Source organism: Ursus maritimus, unplaced genomic scaffold, assembly GCF_017311325.1.
Source record: "Ursus maritimus isolate PB19 unplaced genomic scaffold, ASM1731132v1 scaffold_12, whole genome shotgun sequence".
In the NCBI taxonomy this organism is placed as follows: domain Eukaryota; kingdom Metazoa; phylum Chordata; class Mammalia; order Carnivora; family Ursidae; genus Ursus; species Ursus maritimus.
Genome location: NW_024423564.1, coordinates 4,687,362 through 4,715,080, shown reverse-complemented (window position 1 = coordinate 4,715,080; position 27,719 = coordinate 4,687,362). Strand labels below are relative to the sequence as shown.

The window sequence follows — 27,719 nt, the reverse complement described above, 5'->3', positions numbered from 1 at the left end:
TTTGTGAAGGAGAGTCTGTGTCATGTAACTCTTTCTCTTCCTTTATTTGCAGAAAACCAAATTGATCAGAGGGACCGAAAGGACAAGAGTCAGTTGCCCAGGTAATTGAGTCTTGGGGGCGAATGTCAAAGTGGCACCAGGAAAAGCAGAAAGTGCTGAAGAGAACTATATTATCTATTCGGTCCATGACAATTATCCTTTCACTCAAGCCTCGCTTTTTTGTGGTACTTGGATTGCTTCCTATTCTTAGTTACCTCTCGAGGAACTCCACAGTCAGCGACCCAGGTAAACTAATATGTCCCAGGGATCGCTGTGCTCAGCCATTCTCTCCTCTGTGCTTTTTTGAGATGCATGTCTTCTTCTGCCTGTTAGATTTATCACGTTGACATGTGTTCCTAGCAAGAACATATCACAGCAAGAAGACAAACAATACTATCGTTGAGATATGAGAGAAAGAGGCCTTTCTGGATGAGGAAGCTGGGACAGTCGCTTGGCCACTCCATGCAGAACTGGATGCCATTTGACAGGAAGGGGAAGCCACCATTCTGAGACTCTGATGTAGTGAGTCATGACTGGATGGCACAGAGATAATTGAGGCTCCTTCCTCACAAGCTTGCTGTTTGGCCTGTGCGCTGAGCACTTACTGTCCTTTCTATCTGCTGCTCCTGTGACAAACAGAGTTGTCGCACTCAAACAAGAAGAGTTGTTTCTCTCTTGTATGGGTCAGCCTCTCTGCTTTCTTGACCATTCCTTTGTCCCTTCCATCAAAGCCAGACAGGACATAGGATTTCAGATCCCTCTCAGGTTAATTCTCGGTTGTCCCCACCCTGCAGGCTCAGCGGACAGCAGCAGAGGTGGTAGAGCACGCGGCTCCCGGACTCTCCGGATAATTCCAACGTGACATATTCAGTTCTTCCCGAGCGTCTCGACTCCTACCGGCCTTACAGGAGGCCGCCATCTTCTCACCTGAGGACCGGAAGTCTGTTCCTCTCTAGAAGTGGCCAGTGAGTACTCCATTGTCAAGGTGATAAAGCTCCAACTGGACACCCACATAGATCTCCTGTTCTTTGTACCCCAGACCTGCTGTGCGTGAGAGGTCATCCCTGTGGGGAGGCCTTGTAGAGACATATTGATCTGAACTGGCTCTAGGATTGAGTTTGCACAGATGTCAGGTGTGTCAGGGAGCTTTGCTCTTCCTAGTCCCAGGGCATGCCCATGTCACTTGGCTTCTCTGTCAGGTCATTGGGCCACACTCAACTCACCTGAGCAAGATGAGCGCAGAAGGTGTCTGTCAGGACCTAATTTGGATGAAACCCTTCTTCTCACCTTCAATAAGCTCTACGTTTCACTCTCTGAGCCAGGTCCTTTACAATCTGTGCCTGCCACTGTCAGTTGGCATTCTTGTCCAGGGTAACTGGTTTTGCTATTCTAAACCCCACTTGTCTCTCTCCTTGATGCCTGACAGCCTGGCAGGCTTTCCTATATCTTTGGAGGTTACTCCCTGGTGCTCCTTCCTTTAGTCTGTCTCTTTGTTTATCTTCCCTCCTCTCAAGTAGCTGAGAACCAGAACCGACTCAATGCTATCGGACAGTGTATGTTTCCCTTTGAGCCGCGCACTATCCTGAAACAGACGTGCCCCCATGAAAGGCCCCAGTATCTATGCAGCCTTGAAGATTATTCTGCTTTGATGGTGTATAGATTCCATTCATGGGTTTAATCTCAATGGCTTCTTCCTCTCAACCATTCACCAACAGCATTTCAGATGGAAAAAGCCTGAATATTGCAGCAACCGCTAGGAAGCAACGGTTCTTCCCCGGATCTCGGGGGAAAAGAATCAACGCGTTGTTTGCCTACACTCAAGACAGGATGCTCTGATGATGGCCTGTCATACCAGGGTCATTGTTTAATGGCTTAAGAGAGCAATGCCAGTGATTGCTTGCAGGGCCCTCCCTAAGCCCTCCTGGATGAGTTCTCTCACGGTTGCCTGTTTTCAATCTTCTGTTGCTCTCCTGTGCTACATGGGACCTAAGAGTGGGCATTTGTGAAGGAGAGTCTGGTCATGTAACTCTTTCTCTTCCTTTATTTGCAGAAAACCAAATTGATCAGGAGGGACCGAAAGGATAAGAGTCAGTGCCCCCAGGTAATTCTGAGTTTTGGGGGCTGTGAATTCAAAGTGGCACCAGGAAAAGCAGAAAGTGCTGAAGAGAACTATATTATCTATTCGTCCATGACAAGTTATCCTTTTTCACAATGCTTCCGTTTTTTGTGGTACTTGGATTGCTTCCCATTTCTTAGTTACCTCTCTCGTTGAGTAACCCACAGTCAGCCGACCCAGGTAAACTCAATATGTCCCAGGGATCGCTGTGTGCTCGCTCATTCTCTCCTCTGTGCTTTTTGAGAGATGCATGTCTTCTTTCTGCCTGTTAGATTTATCACGTGACATGTGTTCCTAGCAAGAACATATCACAGCAAGAAGACAAACATATACTATCGTGCCAGATATGGAGAGAAAGAGGCCTTTCTGGATGAGATAGCTGGGACAGTCGCTTACTCCATGCAGAACTGGATGCCATTTGACAGGAGGGGGAAAGCCACCATTCTGAGACTCTGTATGTAGTGAGTCATGACTGGATGGCACAGAGATAATTGAGGCTCCTTCCTCACAAGCTTGCTGTTTGGCCTGTGCGCTGAGCACTTACTGTCCTTTCTATCTGCTGCTCCTGTGACAAACAGAGCTTGTCGCACTCAAACAAGAAGAGTTGTTTTCTCTTGTATGGGTCAGCCTCTCTCTTTTTGACATTCCTTGTCCTTCTCCAAAGCGACAGGATATAGATTTCAGACCCTCTAGGTTAATCTTCGGTTGTTCACCCTGCGAGGGTCAGCTGAAGCGCAGAGGTGGTAGAGAGTGCTCCCGGATCTCCTGATAATCACAACGACAATTCAGTTCTTTTCCTGAGCTGTCTGACTCCTCTACCGGCCTTACAGAGCGCCGCCATCTTCTCACCTGAGGACCTGGAAGTCTGTTCCTCTCTAGAAGTGGCCAGTGAGTACTCCATTGTCAAGGTGATAAACTCCAACTGGACACCCACATAGATCTCCTGTTCTTTGTACCCCAGACCTCTGCTGTGCCGAGAGGTCATCCCTGTGGGGAGACCGTAGAGACATATGATCTGAACTGGGCTCTAGGATTGAGTTTTAAGCACAGATGTCAGGTGTGTCAGGAGCTTTGCTCTCTTCCTAGTCCCAGGGCATGCCCATGTCATCTTGGCTTCTCTGTCAGGTCATTGGGCCACACTCAACTCACCTGAGCAAGATGAGCGCAGAAGGTGTCTGTCAGACCTAATTTGGATGAAACCTTCTTCTCACCTTCAATAAGCTCTACGCTTCACCTCTGAGCCAGGTCCTTTACGTCTTGCCCGCCACTGTCAGTTGGCATTCTTGTCCAGGGGTAACTGGTTTTGCTATTCTAAACCCCACTTGCTCTCTCTTGATGCCTGACAGCCTTGGCAGGCTTTCCTATATCTTTGGAGGTGTCACTCCCTGGTGCTTCCCTTCCTTTAGTCTGTCTCCTTTGTTTATCTTCCTCCTCTCAAGTTAGCTGAGAACCAGAACGACCAATGCTATCGGACAGTGTATGTTTCCTTGAGCCGCAGATCCTGAAACAGACGCACTCCCATGAAAGGCCCCAGTATCTATGCAGCCTTGAAGATTGTTCTGCTTTGATGGTGTATAGATTCCATTCATGGGTTTAATCTCAATGGCTTCTTCCCTTCAACCATTCACCAACAGCATTTCAGATGGAAAAAGCCTGAATATTGCAGCAACCGCCTAGGAAGCAACCGGTTCTTCCCCGGATCTCGGGGAAAAGAATCAACGTGTTGTTTGCCTACACTCAAGACAGGATGCTCTGATGATGGCCTGTCATACCAGGGTCACTTGTTTAATGGCTTAAGAGAGCAATGCCAGTGATTGCTTGCAGGGCCCTCCTAAGCCCTCCTGGATGAGTTCTCTCACGGTTGCCTGTTTTCAATCTGCTTCTGTTGCTCTCCTGTGCTACATGGGACCTAAGAGTGGGCATTTGTGAAGGAGAGTCTGTGTCATGTAACTTTTCTCTTCCTTTATTTGCAGAAAACCAAATTGATCAGGAGGGACCGAAAGGACAAGAGTCAGTTGCCCCCAGGTAATTCTGAGTTCTTGGGGCTGTGAATTCAAAGTGGCACCCAGGGAAAAGCAGAAAGTGCTGAAGAGAACTATATTATCTATTCGGTCCATGACAAGTTATCCTTTTTCACAATGCTTTCCGTTTTTTGTGGTACTTGGATTGCTTCCCATTTCTTAGTTACCTCTCTCATTGAGTAACCCACAGTCAGCCACCCAGGTAAACTAATATGTCCCAGGGATCGCTGTGCTCGCTCATTCTCTCCTCTGTGCTTTTTGAGAGATGCATGTCTTCTTTCTGCCTGTTAGATTTATCACGGACATGTGTTCCTAGCAAGAACATATCACAGCAAGAAGACAAACATATACTATCGCGTGTGATATTGAGAGAAAGAGGCCTTTCTGGATGAGATAGCTGGGACAGTCGCTTGGCCTCTCCATGCAGAACTGGATGCCATTTGACAGGAAGGGGGAAAGCCACCATTCTGAGACTCTGTATGTAGTGAGTCATGACTGGATGGCACAGAGATAATTGAGGCTCCTTCCTCACAAGCTTGCTGTTTGGCCTGTGCGCTGAGCACTTACTGTCCTTTCTATCTGCTGCTCCTGTGACAAACAGAGCTTGTCGCACTCAAACAAGAAGAGTTGTTTCTCTCTTGTATGGGTCAGCCTCTCTGCTTTCTTGACCATTCCTTTGTCCCTTCCATCAAAGCCAGACAGGACATAGGATTTCAGATCCCTCTCAGGTTAATCTTCGGTTGTCCCCACCCTGCAGGCTCAGCGGACAGCTGCTAGAGGTGGTAGAGCAGGTCGGCTCCCGGGACTCTCCAGATAATCACTACTTGACATATTCGGTTCTTCCCGAGCTGTCTGACTCCTACTGGCCTTACAGGAGCGCCGCCATCTTCTCACCTGAGGACCTGGAAGTCTGTTCCTCTCTAGAAGTGGCCAGTGAGTACTCCATTGTCAAGGTGATAAAGCTCCAACTGGACACCCACATAGATCTCCTGTTCTTTGTACCCCAGACCTCTGCTGTGCCGAGAGAGGTCATCCCTGTGGGGAGGCCCTGTAGAGACATATTGATCTGAACTGGGCTCTAGGAGTGAGTTTTCAGCGCAAATGTCAGGTGTGTCAGGGAGCTTTGCTCTCTTCCTAGTCCCAGGGCATGCCCATGTCATCTTGGCTTCTCTGTCAGGTCATTGGGCCACACTCAACTCACCTGAGCAAGATGAGCGCAGAAGGTGTCTGTCAGACCTAATTTGGATGAAACCTCTCTTCTCACCTCCAATAAGCTCTACGTTTCATCTCTTAGCCACGTCCTTTACGAATATATGCCTGACACTGTCACTTGACTTTCTTGTCCTGGGTTAACTGGTTTTGCTCTTCCAAGCCCCGCTCTGTCTTTCCTTTGGGTTGACTTGTCTTCCTAAACAGTTGTTTGAAAACCCACCCTCAGTCCCTCCACTGATAGCTTGTTTTTATGTTTCCCAAAGCAGAGCTGTGCTGTGCTTTTCCCCACCACATGAATTGAGACAATGTTCTGTGTAGCACCAAACACTCACTTTCATTTGAGGGTTTTTCTTTGCATTCCATTTGTTCACTCTCAGTGTATAAATTCCACTACGTCTTTAACAAGCAGGCTCTCTGATGAGCAGAGGCTGAATTCTGCAGTAATCCTTTTAGAATGCATGGAGGTTGGCTCCCCAGATCTGTATGAAAAAGGTAAGTAAAGTGTTTGCACAGACTTTAACCAAGGGCAACCGTGATGATGATCTCCTAGAAAAAGGAAATTTTCCCCAATGCCTCAGGCCAGGAAATCAAGCCACTTATCATAAGACAATATCAGAAGCACCCTGAATATTCTTCTGACTAACCTGTTCTCACATTGAGCACATCTGAGTGCCTGGCTAGCATTAGACACTAGATTATTAATGTACCGAGCAGGATCTGCTTAATGACTGCCCTGTCTTTATGTATTTACAGAAAATCAGATCTCTCATAAGGAGGAAGAAGACCAAGACCCGATAGGCCCCAGGTAATTCTGAAGAATCCTGGGTTGTTATTTCAGTGGTTAAACTGCATTTCAAGGAAGAAACAGAAACTGCCAGACATGCCTGTTTTATCCGTTCTCCAATCACAAAGTACCTTTGTTTAACCATGAAGTGTGGCTTCACATGTTACATGGTTAAGTTCCATTTACTGACCCCCTTCACTTCAATAACCTGAGGGTGGAACTCGTGAATTAGCAGTCACTGGGATTCTCTGCATTCCCTGTTCACCTTTTGTAAACGAGAGTGAGAGGCCTATCTGCTCCTCCCTGTTTGGTGTTACCACACCGAGGATATGTTATAGCCAAAGAATACCTAAAAAAATTTCACGTCATGTCACAGGATGAGAAAGAGGCACCAGACGACACAAGGTCTCTCCATGTTGATGTTGTCTTTTAAAGCCTGTTTCACTTGGTCACCCAAGGTAGTATCAACAATATTTATGCAAAAGTGTTGAAGCCACCTTTAGGATTCCCCATGTGCGCTGTGAGCTATGTGTTCCATTCCATAGTCGTCAGTTTGTTGCTCAGAAGCTTAGCTCTGTGGCCACTATCCTGGCACCTTTTGTTCTCTATCTGTCCCTACTGCCCCCACAGCAGCCACACTCTGCCCTGTAACAGGAGGATAGTTTTTGCTGTTAATCAGGCTGTGCCCTCTTTGTTATGAGTATACTTCTCGGCCTCCCATCAAAACCAGTAGGATGCTGGGTGCTACTTTTCTGTGTTAAACTTCAGATTTCCGACCCTCCCAGGCTCACCGCAGAGCTGCCAGAGGTGGAAGAGGATACCCCATGTGACTCTCTGGATGAATGCTATTTGACTTATTCGGCCCTTCCTGACCTGTCTGACTCCCTCGGGACTTGTAGGAAGGCTGACATCACCTCATTCGAAGATCTGGACATCTGTTCTGCTCTGGAAGTAGCTAGTGAGTCCTCCATTGTCAAGGTGATAAAGCTCCAACTGGAATCCCAAGCTGACCCTTTTTTGGGATCCCAACCTCTTGTGCAGAAAGTGTCATCGCTCTGTAGAAGCCCAGTAGACATAAGGATCTGAGTCAGGCTCTAGGATACACTTTTTAGCACAAACCTCAGGTGAGTCAGGCACCTGCCCTTTGTTCCTCATCTCAGGCCATGCTTATGGCTTCTGACAGAAGTTAGGACATTCGATTCAAGGCAGATTGACAGCTCACACTCACTTGTGCTCCACATGCAGAGGTCTCTGTCTTTGTTCCTGATTTCCATTAAATACTCTCTTCATCTGCAATGTTCTCATTTTCATAGCTGAATATTGTCTCTTGAATTTTTGTGCCTGTCCAAAGATGTTGGCAGCCTTACCTACATCTTTCGATTTGTTGTTTCCCTGCCTGACTGCTCTGACTCCCAGTGTCTGTGTCCTCTATGTTGGCTGTCTACACTGAGTTGTCATCAGAGTATCAGGTCATCAACACCTCTACCATCAGCTTGCTGTAGGTTTCCTTGAAGCACAGCTGATTCTGGCCTTTGCCCCTCCCATGCATGGCTCATATGTCTGTAAGCACAAAGAATTGTACACAAAAGGTTTCTTTTGACATGAGGGTTTGCAGATTCCATCCATCAGTCTGGTCTTCTGTCTAAATTCCCTTAAACCATTTATCTCATGGCATAAGGTAATGAGAGAAGGTTGCACTAAGTTTTTAGAATGTAGGTAAGCTGTCTCCCAGAATCTGTGGCAAAACACACGTTCCACGCGACACAGACTCTTGAGATGTGGCTCTACCACAGCAGGGAGCTCATGCCCAATGGCTCAGGAAAGCGACCAAGGCACATTCCCAAGACACTACCTGAGGCCTCCTGGATGGTTACTTCACAATATCCTGCTGTTCCCGCTAAGGGGCACACAGTCCATGTGCTAGTTGTATCGGATACTTAATTGGAATGTACACATGGTGTTGTTGAACGGACTGGCCCCTGTCTGTATTTATTTGTAGACAGTCATAATGATCTTGTGGAGGAAGAAGACCAAGGACGGATTTATGCCAGGTAATCTGAAGAATCATGGGCTTTAATGCAGTGGTGAGTTCGATCTTGGCTCTCTGATACTAGAAAGTGCTAAATGTACCTATTTCACCCATTCAGACACCCATAAAATGGTCCGTTAGCAATGTTCTCTGTTTCACTGTGGTACGTGTATAGGACCTTTCTTTTCTCGTCCCAAATTTGGAGGCTCAGGCCATTGACACAGGTATACTAACCAATCACAGGATTTCTTGCATTCTCACGGCTCTCTTCTATTGAGTCCAGCCTAAGATGACTACATCTGTCTCTGCTCGCTTCACATTATGACGCTGGCAGGAATTCATGGCAAGAAAAGTGTGTAAAAAATTCATATCTCAGTATTTAGACAAGTAGGCCTCGACACACGAGCTTTCTAGGAATCTACAATGCTGCCAGTCTGGGGTTGTCTTGGTGCTTTCTGTAAATGTCAACAAAACGTATGCAAAAGTGTTGATGCTGGTTTTATTGTTTTCTGAGTGTGCTGTGTGTTGTGACTGCTGTGTGCTGGGTGGTTCAGACTCCTTCCCTTTAGTCTCCCATTCTGGCCATGCTCTGGGCCCCTCCAGCTCTTGCTCCCTCCCTGCCTGCCTCATCTATCCCCGGTACATCCACACTCTGGCCCCAGATGGAGGCAGAAAGGTTCATGGGAAGAAGACTTCGCATTTCTTTTCTATGCCCAGTGCTTCCTCCCCCGCCCAAAGCAGCTGGGACTCCATGTTGACTCAACTTTCTTGTTGCATCTCTCCAGTCCTGCCTGTCACACGAGGCTCCACAGGGAGCTGCCCAGTGACAGAAGAAAATGAAGACCCACAGGACTCCCTGGATGACTGTTATTTGACTTCTTCATTTGGCCATGACCCGCCAGACACCTGCAGACCTTACACAAGTGCTTCATTCACATTTGATAAGCAGGAAACCTTCTTGGGTCTGGATGTGGATGGTAAGTACTCCCATATGTGAGGGCACACATTCCTGGGTGGAGGGAGTCAGGAAGCCTGTCTTCTCTGTATCCAAAACCTAAATTGGCTGAGATGTGCATCCCTGCCAACAGATCCTGGAGACTCAAACTGGTTTGAACTCTGCTCTTGGATATCATTTCAAAACACTGGGTTACCTGGGTGGCTCAGTTGGTAAGCATCCAGCTCTTGATCTCCATTCAGGTCTTGATCACAGGGTTGTGAGTTCAAGGCCCACTGGGCTCCACACTGGGGGGAGTGTATAAAAAGAAAAGGCATCATGTGGGCAGACAATTTTCCTTCCTTCTGTCCCAGACTTCCTCTGCCACGCTCCCCTCCCAAGTGCAGGCCCTTGGTACCAAGTCAGTTTAGAGAGGAGAAATGCAGGAAGAGAGCAAACCCTTCAGCCACCAATCAGTGCAGATATACAACTGGCAATAGAATCTCATGAGTAGCAGAAGTCGGTTCTTACAAAAAAAGAAAGAAAGCAAGAAAGCAAGAAAGAAAAAGGAGAGAAAAGAAAGAGTCCTGTTACCCAGATATCTACAGTTGACATCGTGGTGGCTGAAGGTTTGCTCTCTTCCCTGCATTTCTCCTCTCTAAACTGACTTGGTACCAAGGGCCTGCACTTGGGAGGGGGCTTGGTGGCAGAGGGAAGTCTGGGACAGAAGGAAAGGAAAATTGTCTGACCCACATGATGCCTTTTCTTTTTTTTATACACTCCCCGCCCAGTGTGGAGCCCAACGTGGGCCTTGAACTCACAACCCTGTGATCAAGACCTGAATGGAGATCAAGAGCTGGATGCTTAACTAACTGAGCCACCCAGGTAACCCAGTGTTTTTGAAATGATATCCAAGAGCAGAGTTCAAACCAGTTTGAGTCTCCAGGATCTGTTGGCAGGGATGCACATCTCAGCCAATTTAGGTTGTTGGATACAGAGAAGACAGGCTTCCTGAACTCCCCTCCACCCAGGAATGTTGTGCCCCTCACAATGGGAGTACTTACCATCCACATCCAGACCCAAGAAGGTTTCCTGCTTATCAAATGTGAATGAAGCACTTGTGTAAGGTCTGCAGGTGTCTGGCGGGTCATGGCCAAATGAAGAAGTCAAATAACAGTCATCCAGGGAGTCCTGCGGGTCTTCATTCTCTTCTGCCACTGGTAGCTCCCTGTGGAGCCTCGTGTGACAGGCAGGACTAGAGATGCAACAAGAAAGTTGAGTCAACATGGAGTCCCAGCTGCTTTGGGCGGCACCGAAAAGAAATGCGAAGTCTTCTTCCCATGAACCTTTCTGCCTCCATCTGGGGCCAGAGTGTGGATGTACCGGGGATAGATGAGGCAGGCAGGGAGGGAGCAAGAGCTGGAGGGGCCCAGAGCATGGCCAGAATGGGAGACTAAAGGGAAGGAGTCTGAACCACCCCAGCACACAGCAGTCACAACACACAGCACACTCAGAAAACAATAAAACCAGCATCAACACTTTTGCATACGTTTTGTTGACATTTACAGAAAGCACCAAGACAACCCCAGACTGGCAGCATTGTAGATTCCTAGAAAGCTCGTGTGTCCGAGGCCTACTTGTCTAAACACTGAGATATCAATTTTTTTACACACTTTTCTTGCCATGAATTCTTGCCAACGTCATAATGCGAAACCAGCAGAGACAGATGTGCATCTTAGGCTGGACTCAATACAAAGAGAGACCGTGAGAATGCAAGAAATCCTGTGATTGGTTAGTATACCTGTGTCAATGGCCTGAGCCTCCAAATTTGGGACGCATAAAGAAAGGGGCCTATACGAGTACCACAGTGAAACAGAGAACATTGCTAACGGACCATTTTTATGGGTGTCTGAATGGGTGAAATAGGTACATTTAGCACTTTCTAGATTTGCCGAGAGCCAAGATCCCCAGACATTACCACTGCATTAAAGCCCATGATTCTTCAGAGTTACCTGGCGCATATCCGTCCTTGGTCTTCTTCCTCCACAAGATCATTATGACTGTCTACAAATAAATACAGACAGGGCCAGTCATGTTAAACAACACCATGTGTACATTCCAATTAAGTATCTGATACAACTAGCAGACGGACTGTGCGCCGCTTAGCGGGGCAGAAGGATATTGTGAGAGTAACCATCCAGGAGGCCTCAGGTAGTGTCTTGGGAATGTGCCTTGGTCTGCTTTCCTGAGCCATTGGGCATGAGCTCCCTGCTGTGGTAGAGCCACATCTCAAGAGTCTGTGTACAGCGTGAAACATGTGTTTTGCCACAGATTTTGGGCAACAGCTTACCTACATTCTAAAAACTTAGTGCAACCTTCTCTCATTACCTTATGCCATGAGATAAATGGTTTAAGGGAATTTAGACACAGAGACCAGACTGATGGATGGAATCTGCAAACCCTCAAATCAAAAGAAACCTTTTGTGTACAATTCTTTGTGCTTACAGACATATGAGCCATGCATGGGAGGGGCAAAGGCCAGAATCAGCTGTGCTTCAAGGAAACCTACGAGCAAGCTGATGGTAGAGGTGTTGATGACCTGATACTCTGATGACAACTCAGTGTAGACAGCCAACATAGAGGACCCAGACACTAGGAGTCAGAGCAGTCAGGCAGGGAAACAACAAATTGAAAGATGTAGGTAAGGCTGCCAACATCTTTGGACAAGCACAAAAATTCAAGAGACAATATTCAGCTATGAAAATGAGAGTATTGCAGATGAAGAGAGTATTTAATGGAAATCAGGAACAAAGAAAGAGACCTCTGCATGTGGAGTACAAGTGAGTGTGAGCTGTCAGAGTCCAGTTGGAGCTTTATCACCTTGACAATGGAGGACTCACTAGCTACTTCCAGAGCAGAACAGATGTCCAGATCTTCGAATGAGGTGATGTCAGCCTTGCTACAAGTCCCGAGGGAGTCAGACAGGTCAGGAAGGGCTGAATAAGTCAAATAGCATTCATCCAGGGAGTCACATGGGGTATCCTCTTCCACCTCTGGCAGCTCTGCGGTGAGCCTGGGAGGGTCGGGAGATCTGAAGTTTAACACAAGAAAAGTAGACACCCCAGCATCCTACTGGTTTTGATGGGAGGCCGAGAAGTATACTCATAACAAAGGGGCACAGCCGTGATTAACAGCAAAAACTATCCTCCTGTTACAGGGGCAGAGTGTGGCTGCTGTGGGGGCAGTAGGGACAGATAGAGAACAAAAGGTGCTCAGGATAGTGGCCGCAGAGCTAAGCTTCTGAGCAACAAACTGAACGACTATGGAATGGAACACATAGCTCACAGCGCACATGGGGAATCCTAAAGGTGGCTTCAACACTTTTGCATAAATATTGTTGATACTACCTTGGGTGACCAAGTGAACACAGGTTTTAAAAGACAACATCAACATGGAGAGACCTTGTTTCGTTGGTGCCTCTTTCTCATCCTGTGACATGACGTGAATGGTTTTTTTAGGTATTCTTTGGCTATAATATATCCTCGGTGTGGTAACACCAAACAGGGAGAGGCAGATAGGCCTCTCACTCTCGTTTTACCAAAAGGAGTGAACAGGTGAATGCAGAGAATCCCAGTGACTGCTAATTCACGAAGTTCCACCCCCTGCAGGTTATTGAAGTGAAGGGGTCAGTAAATGGAACTTAACCATGTAACATGTGAAGCCACACTTCATGGTTAAACAAAGGTACTTTGTGATTGGAGAACGGATAAAACAGGCATGTCTGGCAGTTTCTGTTTCTTCCTTGAAATGCAGTTTAACCACTGAAATAACAACCCAGGATTCTTCAGAATTACCTGGGGCCTATCGGGTCTTGGTCTTCTTCCTCCTTATGAGAGATCTGATTTTCTGTAAATACATAAAGACAGGGAGGTCATTAAGCAGATCCTGCTCGGTACATTAATAATCTAGTGTCTAATGCTAGCCAGGCACTCAGATATGCTCAATGTGAGAACAGGTTTAGGCAGAAAAATATTTCAGGGTGCTTCTGATATTGTCTTATGATAAGTGGCTTGATTTCCTGGCCTGAGGCACTGAGGAAAATTTACTTTTTCTAGGAGATGATCATCACGGTTGCCCTTGGCTTAAGTCTGTGCAAACACTTTACTTACCTTTTTCATACAGATTTGGGGAGCCAGCCTCCATGCATTCTAAAAGGATTACTGCAGAATTCAGCCTCTGCTCATCAGAGAGCCTGCTTGTTAAAGACGTAGTGGAATTTTTACAAGGAGAGTGAACAGATGGAATGCAAAGACAAACCCTCAAATGAAAGTGAGTGTTTGGTGCTACATAGAACGTTGTCTCAATTCATGTGGTGGGGAAAAGCAAAGCACAGCTCTGCTTTGGGAAACATAAAAACAAGCTCTCAGTGGAGGGACTGAGGGTGGGTGTTCAAACAACTGTTTAGGAAGACAAGTCAACCCAAAGGAAAGACAGAGCGGGGCTTGGAAGAGCAAAACCAGTTAACCCTGGACAAGAATGTCAACTGACAGTGGCAGGCATAGATTCGTAAAGGACGTGGCTAAGAGATGAAACGTAGAGCTTATTGAAGGTGAGAAGAGAGGTTTCATCCAAATTAGGTCTGACAGACACCTTCTGCGCTCATCTAGCTCAGGTGAGTTGAGTGTGGCCCAATGACCTGACAGAGAAGCCAACATGACATGGGCATGCCCTGGGACTAGGAAGAGAGCAAAGCTCCCTGACACACCTGATATCTGTGCTTCAAACTCAATCCTAGAGCCCAGTTCAGATCAATATGTCTCTACAGGGCCTGCGCACAGGGATGACCTCTCTCGGCACAGCAGAGGTCTGGGGTACAAAGAACAGGAGATCTATGTGGGTGTCCAGTTGGAGCTTTATCACCTTGACAATGGAGTACTCACTGGCCACTTCTAGAGAGGAACAGACTTCCAGGTCCTCAGGAGAGAAGATGGCGGCGCTCCTGTAAGGCCAGTAGGAGTCAGACAGCTCAGGAAGAACTGAATATGTCAAGTAGTGTTTATCTGGAGAGTCCCGTGAGCCGACCTGCTCTACCACCTCTAGCAGCTGTCCGCTGAGCCTGCAGGGTGGGGACAACCGAAGATTAACCTGAGAGGGATCTGAAATCCTATGTCCTGTCTGGCTTTGATGGAAGGGACAAAGGAATGGTCAAGAAAGCAGAGAGGCTGACCCATACAAGAGAGAAACAACTCTTCTTGTTTGAGTGCGACAAGCTCTGTTTGTCACAGGAGCAGCAGATAGAAAGGACAGTAAGTGCTCAGCGCACAGGCCAAACAGCAAGCTTGTGAGGAAGGAGCCTCAATTATCTCTGTGCCATCCAGTCATGACTCACTACATACAGAGTCTCAGAATGGTGGCTTTCCCCCTTCCTGTCAAATGGCATCCAGTTCTGCATGGAGTGGCCAAGCGACTGTCCCAGCTATCTCATCCAGAAAGGCCTCTTTCTCTCAATATCTGGCGCGATAGTATATGTTTGTCTTCTTGCTCTGATATGTTCTTGCTAGGAACACATGTCAATGTGATAAATCTAACAGGCAGAAAGAAGACATGCATCTCTCAAAAAAAGCACAGAGGAGAGAATGAGCGAGCACAGCGATCCCTGGGACATATTAGTTTACCTGGGTCGGCTGACTGTGGGTTACTCAACGAGAGAGGTAACTAAGAAATGGGAAGCAATCCAAGTACCACAAAAAAACGGAAAGCATTGTGAAAAAGGATAACTTGTCATGGACCGAATAGATAATATAGTTCTCTTCAGCACTTTCTGCTTTTCCCTGGGTGCCACTTCTGAATTCACAGCCCCCAGAATTCAGAATTACCTGGGGGCAACTGACTCTTGTCCTTTCGGTCCCTCCTGATCAATTTGGTTTTCTGCAAATAAAGGAAGAGAAAGAGTTACATGACACAGACTCCCCTTCACGAATGCCCACTCTTAGGTCCCATGTAGCACAGGAGAGCAACAGAAGCAGATTGAAAACAGGCAACCGTGAGAGAACTCATCCAGGAGGGCTTAGGAGGGCCCTGCAAGCAATCACTGGCATTGCTCTCTTAAGCCATTAAACAAGTGACCCTGGTATGACAGGCCATCATCAGAGCATCCTGTCTTGAGTGTAGGCAAACAACACGTTGATTCTTTTCCCCCCGAGATCCCGGGGAAGAACCCGGTTGCTTCCTAGACGGTTGCTGCAATATTCAGGCTTTCTTCCATCTGAAATGCTGTTGGTGAATGGTTGAGAGGAAGAAGCCATTGAGATTAAACCCATGAATGGAATCTATACACCATCAAAGCAGAACAATCTTCAAGGCTGCATAGATACTGGGGCCTTTCATGGCGTACGTGTGTTTCAGGATCTTGCGTGGCTCAAGAGAAACATACACTGTCCGATAACATTGGTCCAGTTCTGCTTCTCAGCTAACTTGAGATGAGGGAAGAAAAACGAAGAGACAGACTAAAGGAAGGGAACGCACCAGGGGAGTGACACCTCCAAAGATATAGGAAAGCCTGCCAAGGCTGTCAGGCATCAAAGGAGAGAGACAAGTGGGGTTTAGAATAGCAAAACCAGTTAACCCTGGACAAGAATGCCAACTGACAGTGGCAGGCATAGATTCGTAAAGGACCTGGCTCAGAGATGAAACGTAGAGCTTATTGAAGGTGAGAAGAGAGGTTTCATCCAAATTAGGTCTGACAGACACCTTCTGCGCTCATCTTGCTCAGGTGAGTTGAGTGTGGCCCAATGACGTGACAGAGAAGCCAACATGACATGGGCATGCCCTGGGACTAGGAAGAGAGCAAAGCTCCCTGACACACCTGACATCTGTGCTTCAAACTCAATCCTAGAGCCCAGTTCAGATCAATATGTCTCTACAAGGCCTCCCCACAGGGATGACCTCTCTCGGCACAGCAGAGGTCTGGGGTACAAAGAACAGGAGATCTATGTGGGTGTCCAGCTGGAGCTTTATCACCTTGACAATGGAGTACTCACTGGCCACTTCTAGAGAGGAACAGACTTCCAGGTCCTCAGGTGAGAAGATGGCGGCGCTTCTGTAAGGCTGGTAGGAGTCAGACAGCTCGGGAAGAACTGAATATGTCAAGCTGTTATTATCCGCAGAGTCCCATGAGCCGACCTGCTCTACCACCTCTAGCAGCTGTCCGCTGAGCCTGCAGGGTGGGGACAACCGAAGATTAACCTGAGAGGGATCTGAAATCCTATGTCCTGTCTGGCTTTGATGGAAGGGACAAGGGAATGGTCAAGAAAGCAGAGAGGCTGACCCATTCAAGAGAGAAACAACTCTTCTTGTTTGAGTGCGACAAGCTCTGTTTGTCACAGGAGCAGCAGATAGAAAGGACAGTAAGTGCTCAGCGCACAGGCCAAACAGCAAGCTTGTGAGGAAGGAGCCTCAATTATCTCTGTGCCATCCAGTCATGACTCACTACATACAGAGTCTCAGAATGGTGGCTTTCCCCCTTCCTGTCAAATGGCATCCAGTTCTGCATGGAGTGGCCAAGCGACTGTCCCAGCTATCTCATCCAGAAAGGCCTCTTTCTCTCAATATCTGGCACGATAGTATATGTTTGTCTTCTTGCTGTGATATGTTCTTGCTAGGAACACATGTCAACGTGATAAATCTAACAGGCAGAAAGAAGACATGCATCTCTCAAAAAAGCACAGAGGAGAGAATGAGCGAGCACAGCGAGCCCTGGGACATATTAGTTTACCTGGGTCGGCTGACTGTGGGTTACTCAACGAGAGAGGTAACTAAGAAATGGGAAGCAATCCAAGTACCACAAAAAAAACGGAAAGCATTGTGAAAAAGGATAACTTGTCATGGACCGAATAGATAATATAGTTCTCTTCAGCACTTTCTGCTTTTCCCTGGGTGCCACTTCTGAATTCACAGCCCCCAAGAACTCAGAATTACCTGGGGGCAACTGACTCTTGTCCTTTCGGTCCCTCCTGATCAATTTGGTTTTCTGCAAATAAAGGAAGAGAAAGAGTTACATGACACAGACTCTCCTTCACAAATGCCCACTCTTAGGTCCCATGTAGCACAGGAGAGCAACAGAAGCAGATTGAAAACAGGCAACCGTGAGAGAACTCATCCAGGAGGGCTTAGGAGGGCCCTGCAAGCAATCACTGGCATTGCGCTCTTAAGCCATTAAACAAGTGACCCTGGTATGACAGGCCATCATCAGAGCATCCTGTCTTGAGTGTAGGCAAACAACACGTTGATTCTTTTCCCCCCGAGATCCCGGGGAAGAACCCGGTTGCTTCCTAGACGGTTGCTGCAATATTCAGGCTTTTTCCATCTGAAATGCTGTTGGTGAATGGTTGAGAGGAAGAAGCCATTGAGATTAAACCCATGAATGGAATCTATACACCATCAAAGCAGAATAATCTTCAAGGCTGCATAGATACTGGGGCCTTTCATGGGGTACGTCTGTTTCAGGATAGTGCGCGGCTCAAGGGAAACATACACTGTCCGATAGCATTGGTCCAGTTCTGGTTCTCAGCTAACTTGAGAGGAGGGAAGATAAACAAAGAGACAGACTAAAGGAAGGGAACGCACCAGGGGAGTGACACCTCCAAAGATATAGGAAAGCCTGCCAAGGCTGTCAGGCATCAAAGGAGAGAGACAAGTGGGGTTTAGAATAGCAAAACCAGTTACCCCTGGACAAGAATGCCAACTGACAGTGGCGGGCACAGATTCGTAAAGGACCTGGCTCAGAGGTGAAACGTAGAGCTTATTGAAGGTGAGAAGAAAGGTTTCATCCAAATTAGGTCTGACAGACACCTTCTGCGCTCATCTTGCTCAGGTGAGTTGAGTGTGGCCCAATGACCTGACAGAGAAGCCAAGATGACATGGGCATGCCCTGGGACTAGGAAGAGAGCAAAGCTCCCTGACACACCTGACATCTGTGCTTAAAACTCAATCCTAGAGCCCAGTTCAGATCAATATGTCTCTACAAGGCCTCCCCACAGGGATGACCTCTCACGGCACAGCAGAGGTCTGGGGTACAAAGAACAGGAGATCTATGTGGGTGTCCAGTTGGAGCTTTATCACCTTGACAATGGAGTACTCACTGGCCACTTCTAGAGAGGAACAGACTTCCAGGTCCTCAGGTGAGAAGATGGCGGCGCTCCTGTAAGGCCGGTAGGAGTCAGACAGCTCGGGAAGAACTGAATATGTCACGTTGTGATTATCCGGAGAGTCCCGGGAGCCGACGTGCTCTACCACCTCTAGCAGCTGTCCGCTGAGCCTGCAGGGTGGGGACAACCGAAGATTAACCTGAGAGGGATCTGAAATCCTATGTCCTGTCTGGCTTTGATGGAAGGGACAAAGGAATGGTCAAGAAAGCAGAGAGGCTGACCCATACAAGAGAGAAACAACTCTTCTTGTTTGAGTGCGACAAGCTCTGTTTGTCACAGGAGCAGCAGATAGAAAGGACAGTAAGTGCTCAGCGCACAGGCCAAACAGCAAGCTTGTGAGGAAGGAGCCTCAATTATCTCTGTGCCATCCAGTCATGACTCACTACATACAGAGTCTCAGAATGGTGGCTTTCCCCCTTCCTGTCAAATGGCATCCAGTTCTGCATGCAGTGGCCAAGCGACTGTCCCAGCTATCTCATCCAGAAAGGCCTCTTTCTCTCCATATCTGGCACGATAGTATATGTTTGTCTTCTTGCTGTGATATGTTCTTGCTAGGAACACATGTCAACGTGATAAATCTAACAGGCAGAAAGAAGACATGCATCTCTCAAAAAAAGCACAGAGGAGAGAATGAGCGAGCACAGCGAGCCCTGGGACATATTAGTTTACCTGGGTCGGCTGACTGTGGGTTACTCAACGAGAGAGGTAACTAAGAAATGGGAAGCAATCCAAGTACCACAAAAAAACGGAAAGCATTGTGAAAAAGGATAACTTGTCATGGACCGAATAGATAATATAGTTCTCTTCAGCACTTTCTGCTTTTCCCTGGGTGCCACTTTTGAATTCACAGCCCCCAAGAACTCAGAATTACCTGGGGGCAACTGACTCTTGTCCTTTCGGTCCCTCCTGATCAATTTGGTTTTCTGCAAATAAAGGAAGAGAAAGAGTTACATGACACAGACTCTCCTTCACAAATGCCCACTCTTAGGTCCCATGTAGCACAGGAGAGCAACAGAAGCAGATTGAAAACAGGCAACCGTGAGAGAACTCATCCAGGAGGGCTTAGGAGGGCCCTGCAAGCAATCACTGGCATTGCGCTCTTAAGCCATTAAACAAGTGACCCTGGTATGACAGGCCATCATCAGAGCATCCTGTCTTGAGTGTAGGCAAACAACACGTTGATTCTTTTCCCCCCGAGATCCCGGGGAAGAACCCGGTTGCTTCCTAGACGGTTGCTGCAATATTCAGGCTTTCTTCCATCTGAAATGCTGTTGGTGAATGGTTGAGAGGAAGAAGCCATTGAGATTAAACCCATGAATGGAATCTATACACCATCAAAGCAGAACAATCTTCAAGGCTGCATAGATACTGGGGCCTTTCATGGGGTACGTCTGTTTCAGGATCGTGCACGGCTCAAGGGAAACATACACTGTCCGATAGCATTGGTCCAGTTCTGGTTCTCAGCTAACTTGAGAGGAGGGAAGATAAACAAAGAGACAGACTAAAGGAAGGGAACGCACCAGGGGAGTGACACCTCCAAAGATATAGGAAAGCCTGCCAAGGCTGTCAGGCATCAAAGGAGAGAGACAAGTGGGGTTTAGAATAGCAAAACCAGTTACCCCTGGACAAGAATGCCAACTGACAGTGGCAGGCACAGATTCGTAAAGGACCTGGCTCAGAGGTGAAACGTAGAGCTTATTGAAGGTGAGAAGAAAGGTTTCATCCAAATTAGGTCTGACAGACACCTTCTGCGCTCATCTTGCTCAGGTGAGTGAGTGTGCCCAATGACCTGACAGAGAAGCCAAGATGACATGGGCATGCCCTGGGACTAGGAAGAGAGCAAAGCTCCTGACACACCTGACATCTGTGCTTAAAACTCAACCTAGAGCCCAGTTCAGATCATATGTCTCTACAAGGTCCTCACAGGGATGACCCTCTCGGCACAGCAGAGGTCTGGGGTACAAAGAACAGGAGATCTATGTGGTGTCCAGTTGGAGCTTTATCACCTTGACAATGGAGTACTCACTGGCCACTTCTAGAGAGGAACAGACTTCCAGGTCCTCAGGTGAGAAGATGGCGGCGCTTCTGTAAGGCCGGTAGGAGTCAGACAGCTCGGGAAGAACTGAATTGTCACGGGATTTCCGGAGAGTCCCGGGAGCCGACTGCTCTACCCCTAGCAGCTGTCCGCTGAGCCTGCAGGGTGGGGACAACCGAAGATTAACCTGAGAGGGATCTGAAATCCCATGTCCTGTCTGGCTTTGATGGAAGGGACAAAGGAATGGTCAAGAAAGCAGAGAGGCTGACCCATCAAGAGAGAAACAACTCTTCTTGTTTGAGTGCGACAAGCTCTGTTTGTCACAGGAGCAGCAGATAGAAAGGACAGTAAGTGCTCACGCACAGGCCAAACAGCAAGCTTGTGAGGAAGGAGCCTCAATTATCTCTGTGCCATCCAGTCATGACTCACTACATACAGAGTCTCAGAATGGTGGCTTTCCCCTTCCTGTCAAATGGCATCCAGTTCTGCATGGAGTGGCCAAGCGACTGTCCCAGCTATCTCATCCAGAAAGGCCTCTTTCTCTCAATATCTGGCAGATAGTATATGTTTGTCTTCTTGCTTGATATGTTCTTGCTAGGAACACATGTCAAGTGATAAATCTAACAGGCAGAAAGAAGAATGCATCTCTCAAAAAAGCACAGAGGAGAGAATGAGCGAGCACAGCGATCCCTGGGACATATTAGTTTACCTGGGTCGGCTGACTGTGGGTTTCTCAACGAGAGAGGTAACTAAGAAATGGGAAGCAATCCAAGTACCACAAAAAAACGGAAAGCATTGTGAAAAAGGATAACTTGTCATGGACCGAATAGATAATATAGTTCTCTTCAGCACTTTCTGCTTTTCCCTGGGTGCCACTTCTGAATTCACAGCCCCCAAGAATTCAGAATTACCTGGGGGCAACTGACTCTTGTCCTTTCGGTCCCTCCTGATCAATTTGGTTTTCTGCAAATAAAGGAAGAGAAAGAGTTACATGACACAGACTCCCCTTCACGAATGCCCACTCTTAGGTCCCATGTAGCACAGGAGAGCAACAGAAGCAGAGTGAAAACAGGCAACCATGAGAGAACTCATCCAGGAGGGCTTAGGAGGGCGCTGGAAGCAATCACTGGCATTGCCTCTTAACCATTATAAATGTCCTGATAGCGCCTTCACAGGATACTGTCTTCCTCGGCGGTGATCCTGGCGTTATGGGATGAGCCACATCAGGCCTCCACTATAGCCTGCTTTCCTCTCACCCTGCTTGTGTTCCCTCTCTTGCTGGCTGTCTCTATCTCTTTCAAATAAATAAATAAAATCTAAAAAAAATAAATGTCCCTGATAAAACAGGCCATCATCACAGCATCCTGTCTTGAGTCTATGCCAACAATAAGTTGATTCTTCCCCCCCACTCCGAGATCCTGCGGAAGAACCCGGCTGCTTCCCAGAGGGTTGCTGCAACCTCTACGACATCGGCCACGGCAACTTGTTTCATGACACATCTCCAAAGGCAAGATAAACAAAAGATTAAATGAACTTCTGGGACTTCATCAAGATAAAAAGCTTCTGCATAGCAAAGGAAACAGTCAAAAAAACTAAGAGGCAGCCCTGGAATTGGAGAATATATTTGCAAATGACACTACAGATAAAAGACTGGTATCCAAGATCTACAAAGAACATCTCAAACTCAATACACAAGAAACAAATAAACAAATCATAAAAGGGCAGAAGACATGAATAGACACTTTTCCTTTGAAGACATACAAATGGCTAACAGACACACGAAAAAATGTTCAAAATCATTAGCCATCAAGGAAATTGAAATCAAAACCACACTGAGATACCACCTTACGCCAGTTAGAATGGCAAAAATTGACAAGGCAAGAAACAACATTTGTTGGAGAGGATGGGGAGAAAGGGGATTCCTCCTACATTGTTGGTGAGAATGCAAGTTGGTACTGCCACTCTGGAAAACAGTGTGGAGGTCCCTTAAAATGTTAAAAATGGAGCTACACTGTGATCCAGCAATTGCCCTACTGGGTATTTACCCCAAAGATACAGACGTAGTGAAGAGAAGGGCCATATGCACCCCAATGTTCATAGCAGCATTGTCCACAGTAGCTAAATCATGGATGAAGCCAAGATGCCCTTCAACAGATGACTGGATTAAAAAGAAGTGGTCCATATATACAATGGAATATTACTCAGCTATCAAAAAGAACGATGTCTCAACATTTGCTGCAATATGGACGGCACTGGAGGAGATAATGCTAAGTGAAATAAGTCAAGCAGAGAAAGACAATTATCATATGCTTTCTCTCATCTATGGAACATAAGAACTAGGAAGATCGGTAGGAGAAGAAAGGGATAAAGTAAGGGGGGGTAATCAGAAGGGGGAATGAAGCAAGAGACTATGGACTCTGAGAAACAAACTGAGGGCCTCAGAGGGGAGGAGGGTGGGGGAATGGGATAAGCTGGGGATGGGTAGTAAGGAGGGCACTGGGCTTTATATGCAACTAATGAATCATCGAACCTTTCATCAAAAACCATAGATGTACTGTATGGTGGCTAACATAATATAATCAAAAATATTATTATATAAAAAAAAGAGAGAGATACAGTGAAAATTAGGAGGTCTTGAAGTGACCTCCTGTTCCTGGGCTGGAGAGGTATATGAGTCTGGCAGGGCCACCTTGAGAGCAGTGATTGGCAGTGGCCCAGACATAAAAGTGCTGTGACTTAGACAGGAGTTGAGCAAAGCTCACTGACTCATGGAATGTCTTATATCAAACTCAGTCCTACAGCCTGGATCACAACAGTTTGTAAGGATAGGATCTACTTATGGGGATTAAGACTCTGAGTCTACACAGGGTGTGAGGAACAAGGAATAGGGACACTACCTTGGGAACCACATGGAGTTTCATCCCCTTTGGTATGGGACCATTCTCTGGCTACATCCAGAGCAGAGCCGATTTCCTGTTCTTCAAATGGGAACTCACCATCACTGTAAGACTGGTCGCTGTCACACCCTTCTTCCAGAACCGAAGGGGTCAAATCACAATCATCCACTCTGTCCTGTAGGACTTCCTTCTTTTCGACTTCTTCCTGCTCCACGCTGTGCCGGGTGAGACAGGAATGACAACAGATCAAACCGGGGGGATCAGACATCATGGCTTCCTAGCTGGTTTTGATGGGAGTTATAGGGAATGGTCACTAGAAGCAAAGGGCCATCGCTTGGAGAGGGAAAAAGCTATCCATCCTACAAGAGGCAAAGTGTGGCTGCCAAGATGGGGATGGGGGAGAGTAGCAGCAGCAGATACGAGAGCACTGCCCACAGCAGGGCTGACGAGGAATGAGACTCTACCACCCCAGTATGGTACAGTCACGGCATGAAGCACAGATGGAGAGCAGGCCCGGGGCAGCCACCACGTGCCTGAGTCGTGTTGACTTTAACATAGATTGACCAAGTGGTTACAGCTCTGGAGTCACTGCAGACTGCAGAAATGTGTGGCTGCTAGGCACCTTTGTATTAATAGTGTCACATGACACCCCATGTGTTTGGTTTTGATTACTTCTCTTGCTGGTTAATTTTGCTAGTGTCTGTGTACCAATTCCTTTGTCACCTTCCTACCAAGGCCCTTACAGAACTGTGTAGGAAGTAGATACGCATCTCCTGGTGTCCAGTCACAGGAAAGAATGGGTATTGTGTCCATACGGGAGTCCGAGGCTGGTGAATACATCTTGGTTTACAGCACCACAGAGACAACAGGCAACAGGGCCGCCTTTGCTGACCACCTACAGTTTTGCTAATCCTTGCATCTGACATCTGTGACTCTCTTGACCTCACTTCCTTTCTTTCTGAGACCCTGTCCATTTTTACAATACACACCGGTTCCTGAACATTCATTGTCACCTGGGGTCCGTGTTTCTTCTTCATGTTCATCCTCCTCCTCATCATAATTTTCTGCAAATAAATTCAGAAATGTCCCGGCCATGTTCCCACATCACCACTATGAACACAGTGGCCTCTATGGCCCGAGAGACATAAGTGTCCTTGCATGACTAGGCATCCACTGCATTTAGGGCACTGTCTTTAAGAATTGCTGTGGCATGGCTTTCTGATGCATCAGGCAGTGTGTCTCTGATTCTGAGGATCAGCATCACTGACCCTGGGCAACAGCTTCTACTGTCTCTTGTTGTCCATATCAGGAGATGCTTGTCCAGTTTCAATCTTGACTTCTGCAAACTGTGTCTAGCAGCGTGCCACGAGTCGCACCACAAGAACAGACTCTCTGTGCGATCACAGCTCTCACATAGAGCCTCCTCCTTGTCCTGAGGACAGGACAACCACCCTGTCCCACATCGAACCACTGGGGACTTCATGGGCCCCCGCGTGGGCTCCAATGTTACCAAGGGGTCATCTATGAAACGTGTTCCTGTCTAAACAGCGTTCCCACCTCCAAGTCCTACTGCATCAAGTTCCTCATCCAACTCCACACGGTCAGGGGCTCTACTTTGTCTGAAGTGCATTCATGAATTTTCCGTATCTGCTCACTACAGTGACAACAGGTTATTTGATATACATTACAGATGAGGAGACAGATATGGACGAAGTAAACTTCACTCTCTCACCCACATTTCATACGGACGGGGCTGAGTCCGGGAACCTCCCACTTAGGCGGGGATCCTAGCACACTAACTAGCTGCCTCCTGTCACAGTCTCCTTTCCGGATCTAACACTGGTGGATGCTGCCTCCTGCCCCAAGGGCTGCGTTCCCTCAGGGAGGAAGCAGACATGTGGAGCACTATGACCTCCAGCCTGTGCATTTCTCCTCTCTGTTACCACCTTCTAGTCCTGGTCCTCTCATGGCCTTGCGCACAATGGGGAACACAGGAGAGCTGCTACAAACAGTGTGAGGGCAGGTGGGAAGACTCTTGTGAGCCCAGGGCCTTGCAGCAGCTCAGTGCAATCAGGGCTTGTTGCTGCCTTACCTGAGCTGAGCTTTCGGGCTAGGCACTTGGCCAGCCTGCGTCCCTCAGCCAGTTGCTCTTGGAAGCCCTGTCCTTGGCAATGCTCAGGGTCATCATGGGAGAGGAGGTCCTGGAGGTGTTTATCAAGGAGTTGGCAAACATCTCTCCCTTCGCGTAACTTATCATATAAACGGGTCAGCTCTTCAGTCTGGTCTTTGATCAGCAGATGGCACTGTCTACGGTGGGACAGAGAGAAAACTTAACAATGCAGAGAGTGGATCAATAGATTATAAGAGCTTTTGGGGAGATTTCTGGGAGAATTTCCCACAAGAAGCCGCCGAAACAAATTTGTGCACATGTGTGGTTACCTGCCTGTGGCAGAGAAAGAAGAAAGTAAAACAAGGCCTCCTCTGTATCAGAGAGTGTTCCTGTGAGTCCCCTTGACATCCCTTGCATCTTTTTCTTCTGGAAACAGACCCAGGGATCCTCCTTAGAACATGTCAGAGACATGTCCCTCAGCTGCTCACTCTGGGCACACCCATTTCCCTGGAAAACTCCATATAGTGCATCGTGCAGCGAATGGACACACTGGCAGACACAGAAGTGTGGACCGTAGGGCTGGTGTTAAGTCCTGAGCTTAGGAGAATGGCAGGGTCAAGAGGACAGCATTTGCTGAAGGAACGGATGACAAGCTGTAGTCAGCCAGGTCGTGACTGTGTGAAAGGGAAATGAGGTAGTGATCTCACAACACTGTGAATGTGCTAAATGCCACGAACTGTTCCCTTGAATTTGGCGACCTTGATATTTTTTTACAAGAGAGAATGAGGCTCTGAGTCACTGGAGTCCATCATTTACCAATCACTGTTGTCTTAGTTGTTTTAGACATAGTTGTGGAACGTGCCTGCCGTGAGGGTTTCTGCCCTTCTGGCCCAGACTTGTTGCTGCCCCAGGTCAGAGATGCCCACAGCTTCCCTCCGGCCTCCCACACAGAGCCCTGCTTACCTGAGCTTCTCAGCCAACGTGTCTGCCCGCTCCCTCTTCTCCAGCTGCCCCTTCTCCCCCAGCACGGATTCGATGATGTCGCTGGACTCTTCACACTCTGAGAAACAGAGATGCCTGTCTCAGTGGAAAGCTGGATATGCTGTGGTGCTCGCTGTCTTCAAGGGAGGAGATGGGGTCCATTCCAGCGCAAATGGAACCCTGGCAACCAGGCTCTGCGCAGGGAGCTCCACTTCTCATTCCTCAGCCTCCTAACTACAGGACATTCGATTCCTCCCTGTTTCAGAGCCCAGGAAAGAACAGCCCCAAAGCTCAGAGGGGAAGTAGACGTGGTGAGTAGCAGGTATTTGGCAGAGTCAGGATTTGTATCCCCTGACACCAACCCTGACCATGGCCACTCTAGCAAGTCTTGTGGCCTCTTAAGTAAAACACTAAGCAGGGACATGACGTAAGGCCCCCAGGACTCCAGGACCGATGGGTCCCCTGAACTAGGATTTCTATACTGAACAAGTATCTCAAAGGTAAAAATTCACCCAATACACTCGTGTGAACTAGAATGCATAAAAGCAGAAGGACCTGAAAGGAATATGGCCAAATCCTAATAAAGTGTGTGTTATTAGAAGCAGTAGAATTATGAACAGAGTTTACACGGTGCCAGGCTCTGCTGTTAGAGCTTTACAAGGAACTACTCAGTATTCATTTCGACTCAGAGAACTAGGACCCGCGAGAGTAGTAGTTTAACAGACGAGGAATCTGAGGCACAGGAAGATAGGCAGTTGGATTTGAGTCCAGGAAGCCTGGCCCAGAGCCCATGCTCTTCACCCCTGTGCTGTGTTACCTCCACCGCAAGCCCTCGGGTGATACCTGTTTTCATCATCTTCACAACTGCTTTCCCAGTTAATGGGATGATTATTGGGAATGTTGTAAATAAAACTTTGTTTGTCCTTCCCTGAAAGCTCATCACCTCTTCACTTTCCTAAATAACAGGCTTCAATTTTTACTTTTGTCTGCATGAATCGTTTTTAATTATACCTCCCCTTGTTATATTGAAAGCAGATTGTGAGAAAATGAGAAAACTTCGGGCTCAGAGTTGTCAGGATTCCTTCCTATCGCTCGGCTGTGCACGTGCCCCATTCTCATGATTCCTCGGGCACCGCAGCCCTCTAAAAATAAGGCCACCGAGCTCCTTATTTCAGGCTTACTGTGGGGAGAGACCCCACGCACTGGCTTGGGTGGGTTCCTGGGGCCGTGGTCTCCCCACTCACCCTCATTCTCTCTTGGCCACATGTCTCATGGCCCAGGCCTTCAAACTGTTGGGCTCCCCTACATCATTGAAGGTTCCCCAGCTCAGGGAGATACAGAGGAGGTAGCAGAGT

General features: G+C 47.6%; 1 protein-coding gene and 2 long non-coding RNA genes across 3 annotated transcripts in view; 1 reads left to right on the top strand and 2 right to left on the bottom strand.

Moving 5' to 3' along the window:
• The window catches only part of LOC103678388 (neuroblastoma breakpoint family member 6-like), a 64,507-nt gene that overhangs the window by 11,342 nt on the left and 25,446 nt on the right, over positions 1-27,719 (bottom strand). The window contains exons 9-23 of the mRNA XM_040626716.1: positions 26,347-26,443; positions 25,366-25,580; positions 24,289-24,337; positions 23,373-23,491; positions 19,213-19,264; positions 18,276-18,451; positions 17,113-17,164; positions 16,176-16,351; positions 15,012-15,063; positions 14,076-14,251; positions 12,990-13,041; positions 12,036-12,208; positions 11,148-11,199; positions 10,937-10,955; positions 10,200-10,776 (exon numbers count right to left, since the gene is read on the bottom strand). Of these exons, the coding sequence (XP_040482650.1) occupies positions 10,200-10,776; positions 10,937-10,955; positions 11,148-11,199; positions 12,036-12,208; positions 12,990-13,041; positions 14,076-14,251; positions 15,012-15,063; positions 16,176-16,351; positions 17,113-17,164; positions 18,276-18,451; positions 19,213-19,264; positions 23,373-23,491; positions 24,289-24,337; positions 25,366-25,580; positions 26,347-26,443 (2,037 nt within the window). The remainder of the gene's footprint in view (positions 1-10,199; positions 10,777-10,936; positions 10,956-11,147; positions 11,200-12,035; positions 12,209-12,989; positions 13,042-14,075; positions 14,252-15,011; positions 15,064-16,175; positions 16,352-17,112; positions 17,165-18,275; positions 18,452-19,212; positions 19,265-23,372; positions 23,492-24,288; positions 24,338-25,365; positions 25,581-26,346; positions 26,444-27,719) is intronic.
• Positions 929-5,562, top strand: LOC121102023. Its single transcript, XR_005834029.1, has 3 exons — positions 929-1,004; positions 4,129-4,180; positions 4,934-5,562. It is a non-coding gene; the product is annotated as an uncharacterized LOC121102023 (long non-coding RNA).
• LOC121102027 lies at positions 5,704-7,203 on the bottom strand. The gene is made up of 2 exons (XR_005834033.1): positions 7,087-7,203; positions 5,704-5,867 (listed from the first exon to the last, which is right to left on the bottom strand). It is a non-coding gene; the product is annotated as an uncharacterized LOC121102027 (long non-coding RNA).